Source organism: Mirounga leonina, unplaced genomic scaffold (genome assembly GCF_011800145.1).
Source record: "Mirounga leonina isolate KUSES-001 unplaced genomic scaffold, KU_Mleo_1.0 Mir_126, whole genome shotgun sequence".
Lineage (NCBI taxonomy): Eukaryota > Metazoa > Chordata > Mammalia > Carnivora > Phocidae > Mirounga > Mirounga leonina.
Genome location: NW_023270314.1, coordinates 4,461,003 through 4,478,137, shown reverse-complemented (window position 1 = coordinate 4,478,137; position 17,135 = coordinate 4,461,003). Strand labels below are relative to the sequence as shown.

The following is a 17,135-nucleotide window of genomic DNA, read 5'->3' as shown; positions in this document are numbered from 1 at the left end:
TCTGAATCCTTAGTGCCAAGAGTACCTGAAACATAATAAGTGCTTGCTAAGGTGTTTTGAAAGGATAAATAACTGCATAATTATCATTTGGAATTCTACTCATTATTCGAATTCATCTCAAATTCCACCTCGCTATAAGTCCACCAGGATCCCCCAGTTCGAAGTAATCCTCCTCCTTCCTACAGACCACGTCTCTCTTTTAACCTCTCTCATGGGATATTTTACATTGCATTTTGTACATTTGTTAGTTATGTATGTACCTATCACCCTCCCAAGCTCCAGCGTTTCCTTTTCTTTCCTTTCAAGCTTTCCTTGATATCTACCACCTAGGCAAAATCTCCTCCCTGACCTCTCATAGCTCCTAATGTACTATGACATTGTATTCAAATGATTTATCATATTTAAATTTTAGTACTTAATGTGACCATCTTAAAGCCTACAAGGGAAGACTTTTTAACCCCTATGCCCAGAAAAGTACTTGATTCAGTTCATAATTAATGTTAAACTTACTAACTTGAACAATGATCCATTATTTTTGTACACCTCAGGGATTGTCTAGAGCATTGAACGTAGAAGATAGGCAGTCAACGTTTTATAAATGAGTGAATGACTTAATATGGGTAGATTTTTTTTTTTTAAGATTTTATTTATTTATTTGATAGAGACAGTGAGAGCAGGAACACAAGCAGGGGGCGGCGGGAGAGGGAGAAGCAGGCTTCCCGCCGAGCAGGGAGCCCGATGCGGGGCTTGATCCCAGGATTCTGGGATCATGACCTGAGCCGAAGGCAGACGCTTAACGACTGAGCCACCCAGGCGCCCTTAATATGGGTAGATTATTGATATAAATTCCATTTTTGTCTTTTAAGATAAATGAAATTCTCCAGACTATTCATTATTTTAAACCTATTTTTCTGTATTCTCTGATGTAGGCTATATTTATTCAATGTGATTGGCTCGATGTAAGATATACAGTGCATTAGTTTTCTAATAAATTTTATATTTAAACTTAAATGAATATATTACTAAATACCTCAAAACCCTGGCCTGATCCTTTTCTGCCTTTAGTTCTAAAAGTAGTATTACAGACAGAGGAGGAGGCCTCTAGGGTGAGTGGTTCATATATTCACCTGGCTGCCAGAAATTGGAATCATGGAATTGTTTTTTAACCCTGAGCAAGATTTACAAATTGAAAATGTCATTGTAAATATGCAAATATTATGGAAATGCTCTTACTGATTAGGATAATTTTAAGAAACCTAATTATGTGTCTGGCCTACCCATCTGTGAGAGCAGTCAATCAGTGAACTGGTTATCATATTTAGATTAAAAGCTATTAGAAAGGAATAATACCTGTAGAAAAAAACCAAGAGGCTCAAGAAATGCTAAATGCTAATGTCAAGTGACCCAGGGAAATATAACAAATTTTATATTTGTTTAAAATCACAGAAGTTGCATACAGATTATAAATAATAACCATACTTCTGTCCAAGTCCTGGGGCTGTGGTTTCATGCACCCTATTGAAATGAATTGGAATTAAAACATTTAAAGTATTAGTGGAAACTTAGGTGTGCCATTTTGGACTTCTCATAAGGTTTGCTAAAATCCACTTTTATCATTGTAATACTAAAAGCAAGAATGAAGTCTCAATATTTGTGATTTATTATGAGAGCTCATATCCAGAACTCGCTCCCCCCACTCTCTTTTTTTTTTTTTAAGGGGAGACAACAACTGAGAAACATGCTTTTGTTTTCACAATTTTATATTTGCTGCAGCTGTTCTGTACTGGTTTTTCTCTTTGCTCTTTTCTTTAAAAAATATATCCTCTCGGCATTATATTTTTTGCTTTGTTTTATATCATTGGAATGACCTATGTGTTTTAATCAAAGATACTGGATGGCAAAGTGTGCTATTCCTAAACTATGAATTGCTTGCCATTGGTATAAATTTATCATTGATGTATTTGTTTTCTTTATTTTTTTCAAGGAGTTGCAACAGTATCTAGCTAACCTGGCTGAACAGTGCAGTGCTGATAATAATGGTGTAGAACTTCCTGTTGTAATAATTCTTGATAATCTTCATCATGTGGGCTCTTTGAGTGATATCTTCAATGGTTTTCTCAACTGTAAATACAACAAATGGTATGCTTATGAAATATTTTGAGTGATGAAATATGAAAAAATGATCAAATTTGTTTCTTATGTCTTTATACCTTTTAAAACCAATGGTGGATGCCATTAATTTGAGAAGCTTTCATTAATATTATAACATATTTCCAAAAAAATCCCTGTGCATTTCTTGAAACATCTATTTATTCATTCAACAACTGTGTTCCAGGTAACTTAATGAAACATGATTTACTTGATGGTGTTAGCTTCTACAGATATGCAGAAGGTCTGGGAAACCAATGTCAATGACAGAATGTTTGGATCAAGGAAATTAAGAATTGAAATGAAGCTCTAGAGCTCTGGTTTCATTTTTACTGCATATCAAAGTTTAAATTCACCCTTCCTATAAAGATAAATGTAATGCATTCAGATATATCTCCATTAATTAGTCTAATTTTTAACTATTTACAATGAAAGTAAAGCTTGAAGTAGGGTATAAAAAAATCTGAAAACTCACTAAAGATTCACTATAGTATGGCCTCTAAAGGAAGGACCTATAAGAGTAACCTAAATATTAGTTTTAATGGTACAATATCCCAATTAATCTCTGCTAGAGATTTTTTTAAATGTTAAAAGTAGATCATCATAAAATCAGCATTGAAACAAAACTACAAATTTTCTCATATCATTAAGAAACTTTAAAATATCTATGAAATAAGAAAAGGAAAAATTAATGAATTTGATTATAATCATACGATCAATAAGATGTTAGAATGAGATTAGATAATCCTGTGATTATTCTGTCTAGCCTTTTTATTTTATAGATGAGTAAACTCAGGCCTAGAAAGGTAAAATGATTCTCCTAGGATGCTAGAGCTGAAATTAGAGCCCCAAATCCAAATTTCCAGCTCAATGATCTTTGTCATTTTTCAACCTAACATTACAAAATTACCCTTTTAAAGCCTAATGTTAAAATGGAATAATCCATATTTACCTACATTGTTTTTAAGGCAATTTTAATAGACCAATCTCTATTACCTTCAGCACATCTACATATTTTATTTTATTTTCCAGTCCATATATTATTGGAACAATGAATCAGGGAGTTTCTTCATCACCAAATCTAGAGCTGCATCACAATTTCAGGTAAAGATAAATTGAATGTTTTGTTTTGTTTGTTTGTATTGTCTCTTTCAGTTTGCTTTTGGTTAGTGTTTTTCCATTTGTACATTGACAGATCCTGCCAGTAGTGACCTGTGCTGTGAAAATAATTCTCACTTCTTCTAACACTCTTTCTCAAGCAGACATTTTGTAATCCTCAACCTGTAATCAGAAGTATTTCTTTAAAAAAAAAAAAGAAAAGAAAAAAGAAAGGAAAGGAAAGAAATGTTTGTCCTGTTCACTATGTCACCAGCTAAAGTAGAGCACTTTTCTTCAAAGTGTGAGGAATGTGAAGAGAGTTCCTATTTCAGGATTTGTGATTCTCCTACAGAAGAGTACTCAGCATGTAGACTCCCACTCATTTCTGACGCACATGAGCTTCGCTTTAGCTTAAAAAGAAAAGTTAGTTATTTTGTATACCTCGAATGCTAATAGATCTCCTAACCCCTTTGATCATTAAAAGGAGCCACCAATTGACATGGCAATATTCTTCATTTATATTGGAAAGAGAATACTGTGGACTTAAAACTTAATTTATTTAAAGATTTCTGGTTTTGTTTTGTTTTGTCTTTTTGTAGGTGGGTGCTATGCGCGAACCACACAGAACCAGTGAAAGGCTTTTTAGGCAGATATCTTCGAAGGAAACTGATAGAGATAGAGATTGAAAGGAACATACGCAATAATGACTTAGTCAAAATTATAGATTGGATTCCTAAGACATGGCATCATCTCAACAGTTTTTTGGAAACACACAGTTCTTCTGATGTTACCATTGGTGAGTTCCAAAACTGCACTGTGCCATTTTCCAGGACCTAAGACTATGTGGTAACAATGACCAGATTGGATGGTAGAAAATAACAAGTAAAGTTCATTTTTTTTCAGGCTCCCAAAGATTTAATTTCTTTTTTCTTCTGAAAGTCTGCCTTCTTCTAGGCTTTACATGTCTGATTAGATTCATTTTGCCTGACAATTATGGTTTACTGAGATTTGACTGAAATCACATGAGTTTAATATAGACACATATTTAAAAATCAGATAACCATTTGAAATAAATTATATCTGTTTAAAGTCCCTTTTTATGCTAAAAACAAATTTTAGCCAGTGGCTCACATCAAATATAGTCATGAGAGAAGATTTTAGTTAGAAATAATTTAGGTGTTTTATGGATAACTGAGGTGTTTCATACTTTTCATTAAAGCAAAACTGAATTACTTCTCTTTAGTTGGCATAAAGATGTTTATTTTTCTAATCCTTCTTAAATTGCATGTATAGAAGTCTCTTTCCCATTGTGATGGATTATAAAGATGTACTCACCAAAGATACAAGGTAAATGAAAAAGAAGAACTTTACAATTGAGATCAGAAGACCAAGGCTGAGTCCCACTCTGCAAATAATAACATATTTTATATTTGGCAATTTACTTCAGCACAGTTTCATCATCTATAAAATGGGGCAGGTTGACTGGATTATGACCTTTAAGGTTTCTCTTAACTCCAATATGTTATGTTCAAGATTAAGATTTTAGGGTAAAATGAAGGAGAGTTCAGGACATTGAGTCTTCACTAAAACATACTTTGATAGTAATCAAGCTGGTCAAGATTGTAATTGTTTAAGAATCCTGCAAGACATATTATTAATTCCCCCCAAATGATGTCTTGAATATTTGTGTGTTTAGGTTGTTACATATAATGGTTCTCAAAATGGTTTGCTTCTTCTTAGGCCCCCGACTTTTCCTCCCTTGCCCTATGGATGTAGAAGGTTCTAGAGTGTGGTTCATGGATCTCTGGAACTATTCTTTGGTACCTTACATTCTGGAGGCAGTGAGAGAAGGTCTTCAGGTATAGTACTCAATTTTCTTTACTGTTTAAAAACAAGCAAAATCATCCTTTAAAGCAAAAAACATTCTTTTCTCTGGGTATTTATACAGAAAACTGAAGGCCTGAACTATATAAATATACTGGTAAAGTTTTAAAAATCAACTAGTATGCAACACTTTATTTATTTGTGTATTCTGTTCTGAAAATAAATATATAGAAGAAGGAGAAAACCTTTATTCCAACAACTACCCATTTAAGGCCAAACTAACTTATTGCCATGGGTAATAGCAGTCAGTTGATAGCCAGTTAATTAGACAGTTCTATATCTTATAAGACAGACATGTTAACATGGGCCTTGATCATTTATTCTCTTATCATATAGTTTGCAACAAGTAGTTTTTGCTTACGGGTTCCCTGTTTTTAGTATGTTTCATTGTTTGAAGCCCTTTAACATCACTTGCAAGATCCTTTACTATTTTGAGGGAATGCTCTAAATTCTAAGGCAGTTGACTTTTTAAGATCTATGGCAGGTTGGTTTAGCAGCATCTCTGCTGTTCCTCTCATCTACCTTATGTCATGAGGGGCTACGCTGTCTCTTCTATGTACTCTTTTTTTTTTTTTTTAAAGATTTTATTTATTTATTTGAGAGAGAGAGCAGAGGGAGAAGCAGACTCCTCGCTGAGCAAGGAGCCCGATGCGGGACTCAATCCCGGGACTCCAGGATCATGACCTGAGCCGAAGGCGGTCGCTTAACCAACTGAGCCACCCAGGCGCCCTCTTCTATGTACTCTTAATGAAAAAGTCAAAATACATCACTAATAAGAAAATTCTGTTTCTTCAACAAAATATACTGTCTCCTTAAATTGGATTTGAGATTTCATGAAATTGTAGAATTGTAAAACTCAAGGTTGAATCTTTAAGATTTTTACTGCTTAATCATCCAACTTACTGTAAAAGAAAAAGAATCTAATCTTTTCAACAACTCGGCCAAAGTTTAGGAAGTTTTTGCTTAGGCATCTCTATCTCTGATTATCGCAACTGCTCCTAGGATTAAGATATAGTTCTTGCTTTTCATATTTTGTCATCTGCAATACTGTGTTAAGTATTTTACCCTTTAAAAAGACACTGGTTATGATACTCCTTCCTTTCCCTTCCTTTGACCAGTACACTCTCCTCACCTAGTAGAACAGAAGGGCAGTATTTAGAACCATCATGATGGTTCTGGTGAACATGATGAATAAATATTAGGTGGATGCACTGAGGATGTTCAGAGATACTGATCCTAGAGCATGCTATCCACTGGTTTTATTCCAGATTTAAGTAATACAATTTCATATCTGATGGGTATGAGCCAATCTAGCCCCAGTTGTTGTTTGGTTCCAACAAAATACAAGACTATACCAAAGGTTTTTATTTTTTAAGTATAACATCTCACTTTTCTGGGTTCCTCTGAAACTGTTATGCTAAGATGTGAGTTGAGTCTCTCAATTTCAGTCATTTTATACAAAAAAGAAATTTGTGTGAAAATTTATAATATGCTAGAAGTCATAATTTTTAAAACTAATATTTAAATGAAGGTTCTCTTCATACAGTTTCAGTATTAATAAGCTGTCATCCAAGTCTTTATATACAAAATCCTCTTTATTTCATATGTGTTCGCTAATACAGATAAAGAAAAAGAAGATTTTACAAACTCAAAAACAGTAATACCTAACAATCCTTAACTTCCTTAAGTCTTATTTTTTAAAACTGCATCAGTTCTTTTTTAAATACTTAAATCAATATTACTTATAAAACACTATCCTGAGAATTATAATTTTAAACAGCTTCCATTTAGGTGAAAGTATAACCATTAGAGTAATGCCAGTTTCCCAGACTAAAACTGAGAGATATTTCAAAATTATTTTTGAAGAAGGATAAAAATGTCTCTTTTCTCGCTGTGGTTCTAGAAGTTTAGTAGTAGGTTAGTGTAAATGCTGAATCAACCATGATGTAGGGAGTAAGGGGGGAAATCCAGCACACAGGAGAGATAAGAAAGGAAAACCCTCTGGTGGGTAGACAGTTCTCATTGCTACTGAAGGTTGTGCTCAGCCAGAAGTCCATTGACAGATGATATTCCTGGGGTGGTCCATAGATGTTTTCTGTAAGAAAAGGACTCATATGTGTCATGAACCATTCCCTTGGATCTACTGGTTACAAAGAACCTTGAATTGGAGCAAGAGAGGAAAAAAAAAAAAGCCTGATTGCAAAGATGAAAATCTGAGTTGAGAGGAATAGAAAAATCTCTTTTCAAATGAATGCTTTGATGAGGAACCATGTAGGGAATGCTCTCTGTCAGATGTTCTAGTTGGAAAAAAACACTGGTGATACAATGGATTCTGATTTTTATTCTGGTGATTCTACCTTTATTGAAATGTCAACAATCAATTTATAGTATTCTAAATATTTAAATATTTAATAGTTTATTATTTTATAATATTTCAGTATTTAAATATTCTTTCAATTATTTTTCTATAATATCTATTTTTCACTGAAATTTCGAATTGGACCTCTTTAGCATTTGGTCACCTCCAATCTTGCTGTCCTTGATGATTCTTTAAAAGGCGGGCATCAGTTGATTCTAGACCTTCATATTCTTTTTGTAACATTTACATTCCAAGAATTACACATTTTCCTTCAATTAGCTTAAGTTGGATAGCAAGCTATCTCTTATAGCTCCATAAAGTAGGTTTTTAACTGAGAGGAAACTTTTGCTCCAAAACAAGATAACCATAAAAAAAAAAAAAAAAAAAAAAAAATCTAGTGATTGCTACTCCTGCCATTATCTCCCAAGGAATACACAGATACCAGGACCTGGCCTGCTGGCTTGCTTGCTTGCTTTCTCCCTCTCTCTCTCTCTCTCTCTTTCTCTTTTACTCAAGGCAAGGCTGACACAACCTCATAGAGTTCCTCCAGGAGAAACCCAAAAGATAACTCCAAGGCAATCCTTATGCCTTTTGTGGTGTCAGTATCCACCATTTTGCTTTTGTCTCTGAACCACAAAAAGCCAACAAGCCATGTAGAACACCTCACAGTGTGCTCTCTGAGACCAGATAGCACCTGGGAACCAGGATTGCAGGAGGGAAGGAGGAGCAGGTCAAGGCAGGACAGAAGTACATCAAAGACCTAGTTTGGCCATGTTACTGCCCTCTTCTCTGCATTTTAGTTAGTTATTTTTTTTTTTAAGATTTTATTTATTTATTTGAGAGAATGAGAGAGAGAGGGAGCACAGAAGGAAAGTGAGAGGGAGAAGTAGACTCCCCGCTGAGCAGAGAGCCTGATGCGGGACTCGATCCCAGGACCCTGAGATCATGACCTGAGCAGACGGCAGACGCTTAACTGACTGAACCACTCAGGTGCCCCTCCCTGCATTTTAGCTTTTCTTTCTGTCCCCCTGCAGCCTTGTACTTGTTTACAAAGTCCATTCCACCTCCACCTCTGCAGTGTGCCCTTCCTAATTTGGTTTCAATCTTGCTTCCAGCTTAAAAACTTTCAACATGTCTTATATTCACCTTCTCCCCTCTCCTCCACTACCAGTACTTTAGCCATTATCATCTCTTTCTTACCGACTCTTTGCTTCCATTTGAGTCCTGACAACATTAATGCTTCCATTTCCCATTTTCCTCTTCTTTTACTGCTGGCCTTATAAATAAACATCTAAAAAGAATTTTTACAGGAAGCAATGAGATTATTAGAGGAAATTAATCCAGAGAAAATGATTATCAGAGAAAGTATTTTTATTTCCAAAGAAAATTTGAGTAGATGAGGTTGACGGAGAAAAAATCTCTTAACTTTATTTATCATCTTTGCAAAGTGCACTTTAGTAGAGAACTCTATTTAGTGTCTAGAATAGCTTTTTTCAATTCTCCATCACTAGAACTTTTCTTCCTCAACTGTGAGTTTTCTTTTGGTTTATAAAATTACTAATAAAGGTCAATGTGAGCAGTGATTTCTATATGCATTTAAAATAAACCCCCTTATAAAAAAAAAAAGAGAGAGGCTTAAAATAAACCCCCTTCATACTCTCTCCCAAATGCTGACCATCTATCCCAGATGTTCATCTTTATTTTATTTCTCCTTCAAGTTGAAAGAGAGTTATGTAGACATATATTTACAATCTGGAAAATTGTATATGGACCCAATTCCCTTGAAAGTCCCGTAAGAACTCAATGTGCAAAGGAATCACTCAATTAGTGGTCACCTGTTTTACCGAATAGAAATGTATTTGATATGTATTAAATATGTGATCATTTTTTAGATGTATGGGAAACGGGCACCTTGGGAAGACCCCTCAAAGTGGGTGCTTGACACATACCCATGGAGCTCAGCATCTCTGCCTCAGGATGGTCCAGCATTACTTCAGTTGCGACCAGAAGATGTTGGGTATGAGGGCTGCATAGCCACTAAGGAAGCCTCAACCTCGAAGCACATTCCACAGAGTGACACAGAAGGGGATCCTCTGGTAAGAAGCTGATGTGTGAGTCTTCTAATACTATCTTAACAACAGTGGTGGTCATCAATATGTAGTCATTTGTATCAAAGATACTAGTTATCTTAGGTGGTATTTGGAACTGTTCTGATATAGGTATTCAGTTTTTAACTCTTTTGCCTTTGGCCTACTTTCATCGGGGGAAATTCTTAAAAATGAAAGACCAAACTTATATGCTTAACAATCAAGAAACACTAAAACCGGGCTGAACTCTGTGACCATAATTTTTATCTTATTATACAGAAAATTATGTAAATAAATTAATAAATCTTCAACATTACATGACTCACTTCACTAGGTATTTAAGAGAAAACTGAATTTTGTTCTTAAATTAAAAAAAAAAGAATATAATCTAATGTACACTTGGAGAACTAAAGAATCTTTTACATATATCAACTAGTCTGACTAGACTTATAGTTAGTCTTTTGTTGCCTACAGTAGAGAAGACTAAACTGACTTGGAAATCAAAGGGAAGTTATTCCCTCTGATTCTCCCTGTCTTTCTTAATTTGAAGTTCCATATGGTTTAAGAAAGGTTGGTAAAACTCCAAACTATGAGTACTCTGAGAATATTAAGTAAGTGGTATTATTGGAAAAAGATTTTATTTTTTATGTATTTTTTTCATGTTTATGGATGAATTTGTATGGCTTGGTGTCAGGTGTAATGTCTTTATTAGCTTACCATTCTATGGCTAAAGAAATCACTGGACTTGTACAATCAATACAGAAAGAAAAGATACTGAAATAAAGGCCATTATGTTATTTAAAACAAAAAAGGAAATGATTAAAAATCATAACCTATAACTATACCCAAGAACATAAAATGACTTGACATTTTATGGAATATTCTTATACCCACAACCCAACATATATACATTATCATCTTAGCTGACCAGTCTTAATATTTTGGGGGTGACATGTAAACAAGCTGATAGATTTTTAAGATCTTTTCCACGGCAAAAGGCATACACACACACACACACACACACAATTGTGCATGCTATTTCAAAGGGCTCTGTAGAGTCATGGAAGTATATACAAAGGCCTGATGAGAGTCCAGAGAACTCCTATATAGGACTTCCTACTTTGGACTTTTGCTCTAGACCGTAAAATCCTTAAGGGCCTGGACCTTTCTTTTTCTAACAGGTAGTAGGGCCTTTAGCTCATACATAACTTGAAATCAACAGTGGTGGAGGAATTGGTTTGTATGCAGCATAATTGTGAGCAAATACTAATTAATTGCTGATAGTATGGTTTAATATTTAACAGAGTAAATATAAACTTTAGGCTACAAGTATGAGTTATTACATCTGAATTTTACAAACTCTAGTCTTGCCTTTGCATGTTGATATACTGTGTCTGTTCCAGGTAAGGAGAGGTTTTATAGAGTTTGTTTTGAGAATTAAACTGTCGAGTAAGGGACCCTTAGGGGATGCCCTCAACTTCCCAGTTCCCACAGTCCTGATCAGCTAAACCCATCCAGCCCTCTTCCCTGGCTCTGAAAGCTCTTGTCTTCTAGTATGGAAAAGAGATCCAGAGTCTCCCATACTGAGTGAAAATTGGGGTTAAAAAATCTGACTTAAAACGGCTGCCCAACTAAACATCTTAAGAAACAGGGGATTATGGCGTGTTAAATAGTAAAAGACTTATTATCATCTAAAAGTAAATCTTTGGATCAAGCACCTTCTGATAAGAAAATAAATATTCCATCTGCTTTTATTTTGTTATCATCCTATAATTACTGGCATCAAGTAAAAATATATTTGCCATCCAATCTAAATAAAAAAAATTTGGAAAAAATCCACTATTTAATGTCAGAAATATGTTGGCTATGAACAAGGATACAAGTTGTTGGTGCATCTCACAGTATTTTGTTCATCATCAACAAACTCATTCATTCTTTCAACAAGTATTAATAAGTATGTCCTCAGGGCTAAGACCTGGTAGATAAATAAAGTATCATTTCTGATCTCAAGAAGCTCACAGTTCATTAGTGGAGAGAGACATCTACCTATATATAAATTACAGTAAAATAATGGTAGAGTCACATGCTAGATAAAGTTGAGAGTCCATTGAGGAAGTGATTAAGAGAAAGCTTCATAGAGGTGGAGATTCTTGAGCTGCGTCTGGAAGGAAGAATAAAAGTTCATCATGTGGTTGGATGGAGGACGTCCAAAATTAAGGAAGCAGCAGGTGAAACGTAGAACAGCGTAATAAAAATGGTTATGAATAAAAATGCTATATGCAGATTGATGGGATTAGAACAAAAGGGACAAGAAGAATTAGAGCTACAAAAGTCTGCAATTGCTAGATTGTGCGAGGCTTGTTTATCTTTGTAGGAAGTTAAAACTTTATCACACGGATAATGAGGACTATCGAAGGTGTTTGGGCAGGGGACTTAGCTAGATTTGCAGGTTATAAAGATCTCGTTGGTAACAGCAGAAGACAGATTAAAGAAGAGAAGATGGAGGCTGGGAGCCCGGCAGATTGGTTATAGCAGGGGTGATAAGGACCTGAGCAACGTGTTACAAATGATAGACGTTATATTTATGACTATGGATGTGGGGAAGGCAGAAGAGAGGAGAGGAGGGACATTCTTTTGCAGAGAATAATGATCTATCTCAGTGACTATTGGATCATATTTGTAACCTTGCCCCCGCTTGTAATCCCCTTTGACTTGAATGCACAAAGCGACACTATGAGAAGGCAAATTAAATCTCGTGTGTACATTTATTATGAGTCTAAGACTTGGAACTTATTCTAATAAAGCATATTTTCTGTATGGCACCATCTTCAAAGATTAAGACTTCAATGACGCTTCTATTACACCATAAAAGTTTTACAACATTCAGCATTCAAGTGATTTCAAACATTTGTGACCGAGGTTAGAATCATACCCCTTTAAACAGACGTCATTTACAATTTCTACTCTTAGTATATCAGGAGGACACTCAGCACACAATTGTGTTTTACAAATGATCTTCACCCAAATGCTTGAACATACAGCCAGCGACTATTGACAGAGGAACTGACATCAAAAGGAGGGAGGCAATATGAACATGCATGAGGGGAGGGGTGTGTGGGTGAGAGACAGGGAGAGAGAGAAAGTATGTGTTGATGGAGACATTTGGCTTTTTGCCTTATGGGGTTTGAGAGGTTGTCACTAACTATTTTCATTTCATGTCTGTATGTAGCCGATTTAATAAATTCAGAGAGTTAGACTAACAATTATGTTGAAATATATTGTCCTGAAGAATATTAAAATTACTTTAAAATATGCTATCACTGTAGCATATTTTAAAGAGAGGCACGCTTGCTAAAATTGGTGATTACCAGTTTATCATCGATTTCACAAACGTTTATTGAACACGCATTTTACACTGAGCACACAAGCGTCCATAGCTTAACATATGCCTAAGGAATCCTTTTTTTAGATTTCTCTTTTTTATTGGATCGGATTCTCCAGTTCTCTAATTTGGAAAAAAAAAAAAAAAGAACAACTGGGATTACTTTGTAAAATAATAAAATTACTATGCATTAGACAACATACAGATTAGGACAATTTCTAGAAACCCTTGACAAGAAAACAAGTCTTACTCCTTTCATGAAGACTTGTGCCAGTTTTCCTGCGCTTTCTAAAACCGCTGAACAGTGTATCCACAATGTGCTTTTAAACAGTCTTTCTTCTCTAACGGTGGATCTGCGGATCTATCAAAAGCCAAGCAAGGTGGCTGCCTTTTATTTTGTAGTACATGGACACGCTAGCTGTCTGTCTCCCTAGGTGCCTTCACGCCTATGTCCCTTCTCCTGGAACAAACATTACCATTGTCCTATCCACTGGGAAATCCGAGACAGCTGCTATTGTTCCAGAAGGTGGCTTTTGTTTTCAGTGATATATCAATCATATTTTGGCCAGAAATGCAACAACAACAGAAACTTGACAGTGATTCTTTCCCTCTCCCTCCTCAAGCACTCATGGTGCGCTTCGCTCAATCCCCTCCTTCGAGGTCAGCTCCTGAACAGCAGATGGTGCGCTTGTGTGCAGCAGCTGGCTTCCTTCCACCCCATCCCCTCCTTCTCTCCAGGGAGCGCGCGCGCCTGTGTGTGTCCGAGCCTTCCTGACTCTCCCTTGCCATTCAGTGCTTTCGGCCTCTCCCTGCCAACAAGCCGGGAAGCTTGGCGTGTTCTCCTGCAAGGAGCCTGGATGTCCAGCTGTGATACAGTTTCTTTCCCCGTCTCCCTGCTGGAGCCGTATTCATTCACAACCCCAAATAAAAGAGCTGTCTAGAGGCCCGATTCTGTCCTTATGGTTTGGTGGTGTAGCCGTGTTTGGGAGAACCGGCATAGGAGCCGGAGGCGACGCATACAAATCTGAAATGGTTTTCCCGTTTCGCTTGGAGATGGGATGAGGCGCGCTGCGTCCCTGTGGCTCAGGGCCGAGTGTTTGGCAGGGCTGGCTCACTCACTGCATCACTGCCTACATGGATGTCTCTTTTTCTTTCTTCAGATGAATATGCTAATGAAACTCCAAGAAGCAGCCAATTACTCGGGCACCCAAAGCTGTGACAGCGATAGCACCAGCCACCATGAAGACATTCTAGATTCATCTCTTGAATCTACTCTCTAGAGGGTGACAGAAGTTAGGGGAAGAGACTATGCTTTTTCAAAAGGTTTAACAAGTAAGGTATTTTCACTAACCCACTGCCATATGAAAGCACCCTGTCGAGGGCTCTGACCCAGAGTCGTGGTCTCCGAGGAGGCAGCAGAGCTAAGTCGGAACGGCCAAGATGCTCAGCTGAAACGGAAGCTTAACTTTATTTTATTTCTAGGCATTTTTATATCCTTGGAGTGATGTCCGGCTCCATTACTCAACTGGGAAGGACCCTAAGGACAGGGCAACGGAATCGATTGCACACGGGAGAGCCCAACTGGACTGTCTGTTTTTTTCCTCTTTAAAAGTTTACAATGCAGCCCTTTTTTGTCCCTTCCTTTCGTTTCCTCTGAGGGGCCGTCCTCCCCCCAAGCAGGGCCCCTTCTTCTCCGTGCAACCTCCTTCGTGCCCCATGGTGCTGGTCACAGGGCTCCAGCAGCGTTTGTGTTATGCGCTCACCCCATTCCAAAACCAAGCCAAGAGGCCAGTCCTCCGTCGGCACGAGCGGAATTGTGCGACCGCCAGGAAGACACGACCACGGCCAGCTGGAGACGTGCCAATGTCATTCTTAACTGCCACGTTCACATGATGTGCTCCGCCAACTTTCTCGTGTATGATCACAGGTTTTATAAGGTTGTTTTTACCACAGGTTTTATAAGGTTGTTTTAAACCACCTGCCCACTCCCTTAACAAGAGTTTTATACCAATTATTAGTCAACACTGACAAAAGGCTTTCTTAGGGCTTTATTTGTTGGAGCCTTTTCAGTGAAAGAAGGAACATTTCCTATGGTGCTGTCTCGCTGCCTTAAAACAGATTTCTACGACAGTTTAACAGTTGGTTTAAATCCTAAACCATTGGTAATCTCCACTGTCTTTTCATTTTATAACCAAGCAACACCAGTTAACACAGTAGCCTCATCTCTAGATATCTGTTTGGGGTTTGTTTTTTGGTTTTTTTTTTTCTTATTTCAGGGGTTCTTTTTTTTTTTTTTTTTTTTGGAAGAATTGGATAGGAGAAAAATCAGCATTTTTACCTTGGGAATAGATCGCCTCTCCTCCAAAATGTTCAAGTTAGCCCAGAAACCCTCTTTGACCATCACTTCAAAGTGAAGACATGTGGCTACCCTCCATCCAGTTCTAGGCAAAAGAGTTGTAGAAGGAGGGAGATTTGGAATTCTTAGCCAGCAGAGCTGGAAGCAGTAGATGCAACATGAGCACAACTATTTGGCTTTTCCTCCCTCCTCTTTTGATTATTATTCGTACTATTCCTCTTAGTTTGGAGCATGTCGTTTTGATTGCTATCGTTGTACATGAGAAATTCAGCATTAAAGAACACTGAAGCAGTGAAGTCACTGTGGAAGAAGCGTTTATACTGTAAAAGAAGGTTAGATTTGCACAGTCTACTGGGTAGGGATTGTAAATAATCATTTTAAAAATCTTGCACAAATCGAAACAAACACACACATACACACACACACAAATGTACTTTAATCCTGTCGGTGTTAAGAGGTGTTTCACTTGCTGAGATTTCCTGTACATTGCAAACAAATACAGAATGCAAACCCTCAAAGCTGTTATTATCTGGTGTGTTTGTCCTGTACTTACAGTTGTTATGACGATGCAGGAGCGATCAGTGCTAGAGTGAGCATGCTTCAAAACTGTACATGAAGCCAATAAGCTTTTGGAAGAGTAAAAATGTCCGAAATGCATCTGTTGTGGCAGGCTTTAAAGAGCGTGCATGAAAACCAATTGGAATCATGGGAGAAGTTACCACCACGCACAGAGGGCGGGGTTTTGAGTTTTCCGAACCGAAGGGCTAGGCCATGGTGTAGACTTGTTCTAGGAGTGTGAAGATGGGTTGCTTTCAGGACGTGAATTGGTGCTACTCTCTGTGACCACCCGTGGGTCAGTTGCTATAGAACAATAACAACACGAGACATCTGTGCTGTTTTCAGAGTGTCGCTCAGTCTATAGGTCCTACACGGTGCTATTGCCCCAAGGGAAACCTGAACTGAATTTATGCACCTAGAATTGTCACCCTGACTTTGAAGCCTCAAACATGGATCAGAGCTGTCGTAAAACATCAGTATATGTAGCTGGATGAGTGACTAGTTGCCCTTGTATGATATGTGATCTAAAAGAAATTGCTAGTCTTTCCCTGCCATTTTGAGAAACACAGTCCAAACATGATCCTAAACACAAATTCCTGCAATACATCCCAGTAGGTTCACCTAGTTTACAACTTAAACTAGTTTGTGAAACATTTGTCTGTATACATTTTATATTTTGTACATTTTTGATGTAACATATCATGTAAATAGGCAGAAACAGTGAAATAAATCATCTGAAAAGTTTTGTAGTCTTTGTAAAGCCCCAATAATAAGTACTTGGTGTCAATGGACTTAACTGGATGATGTATTTTCTATTGGTTTATTGTTCCTCTAGCTTGTAAACCAGCTTGCATATATTTTTTTGCAAATGTGCACCCTGTATCTGTCTAAATTATTACTTTGCCATTAAAGTGGAATTATTTATTGACAACAAGGTGTGGTGTCTATATATGGAGAAAAACTGAATAATCATGCACCAAAAGTGTCAAGCCTTAAAATGTTGCTTGTACTATTAATGAGCCATCAACAAGGATGTGTGTAAATGTTTCTTTTATATACCTTATAGAGAGGACCACATAGCTTTTAGTAAATAAATAAACTGAAGACCAGAGATACATATTTTTTAATGAAATTTGTTCAGTGGGTATTTATTTTTAGAAAACTCTCACTAGTCTATCTAAATGCTTGATTATAAAATGAGTTAATATAAAATAGAATGTTGATATTAGTTAAATCAACTTATTAAGTGTTTCTTTGTTTATA

The 17,135-nt window shown here is 36.8% G+C and overlaps 1 protein-coding gene across 2 annotated transcripts in view; it reads left to right on the top strand.

Moving 5' to 3' along the window:
* The window catches only part of NAV3 (neuron navigator 3), a 356,416-nt gene extending 339,613 nt beyond the window's left edge, over positions 1-16,803 (top strand). For both annotated transcript variants that reach the window (XM_035002085.1, XM_035002084.1), the window contains 6 exons: positions 1,985-2,139; positions 3,181-3,252; positions 3,846-4,042; positions 4,987-5,105; positions 9,382-9,585; positions 14,119-16,803. In XM_035002085.1, the coding sequence (XP_034857976.1) occupies positions 1,985-2,139; positions 3,181-3,252; positions 3,846-4,042; positions 4,987-5,105; positions 9,382-9,585; positions 14,119-14,238 (867 nt within the window). In that variant the 3' untranslated portion in view covers positions 14,239-16,803. The remainder of the gene's footprint in view (positions 1-1,984; positions 2,140-3,180; positions 3,253-3,845; positions 4,043-4,986; positions 5,106-9,381; positions 9,586-14,118) is intronic.
* Positions 16,804-17,135: the final 332 nt, after the last annotated feature.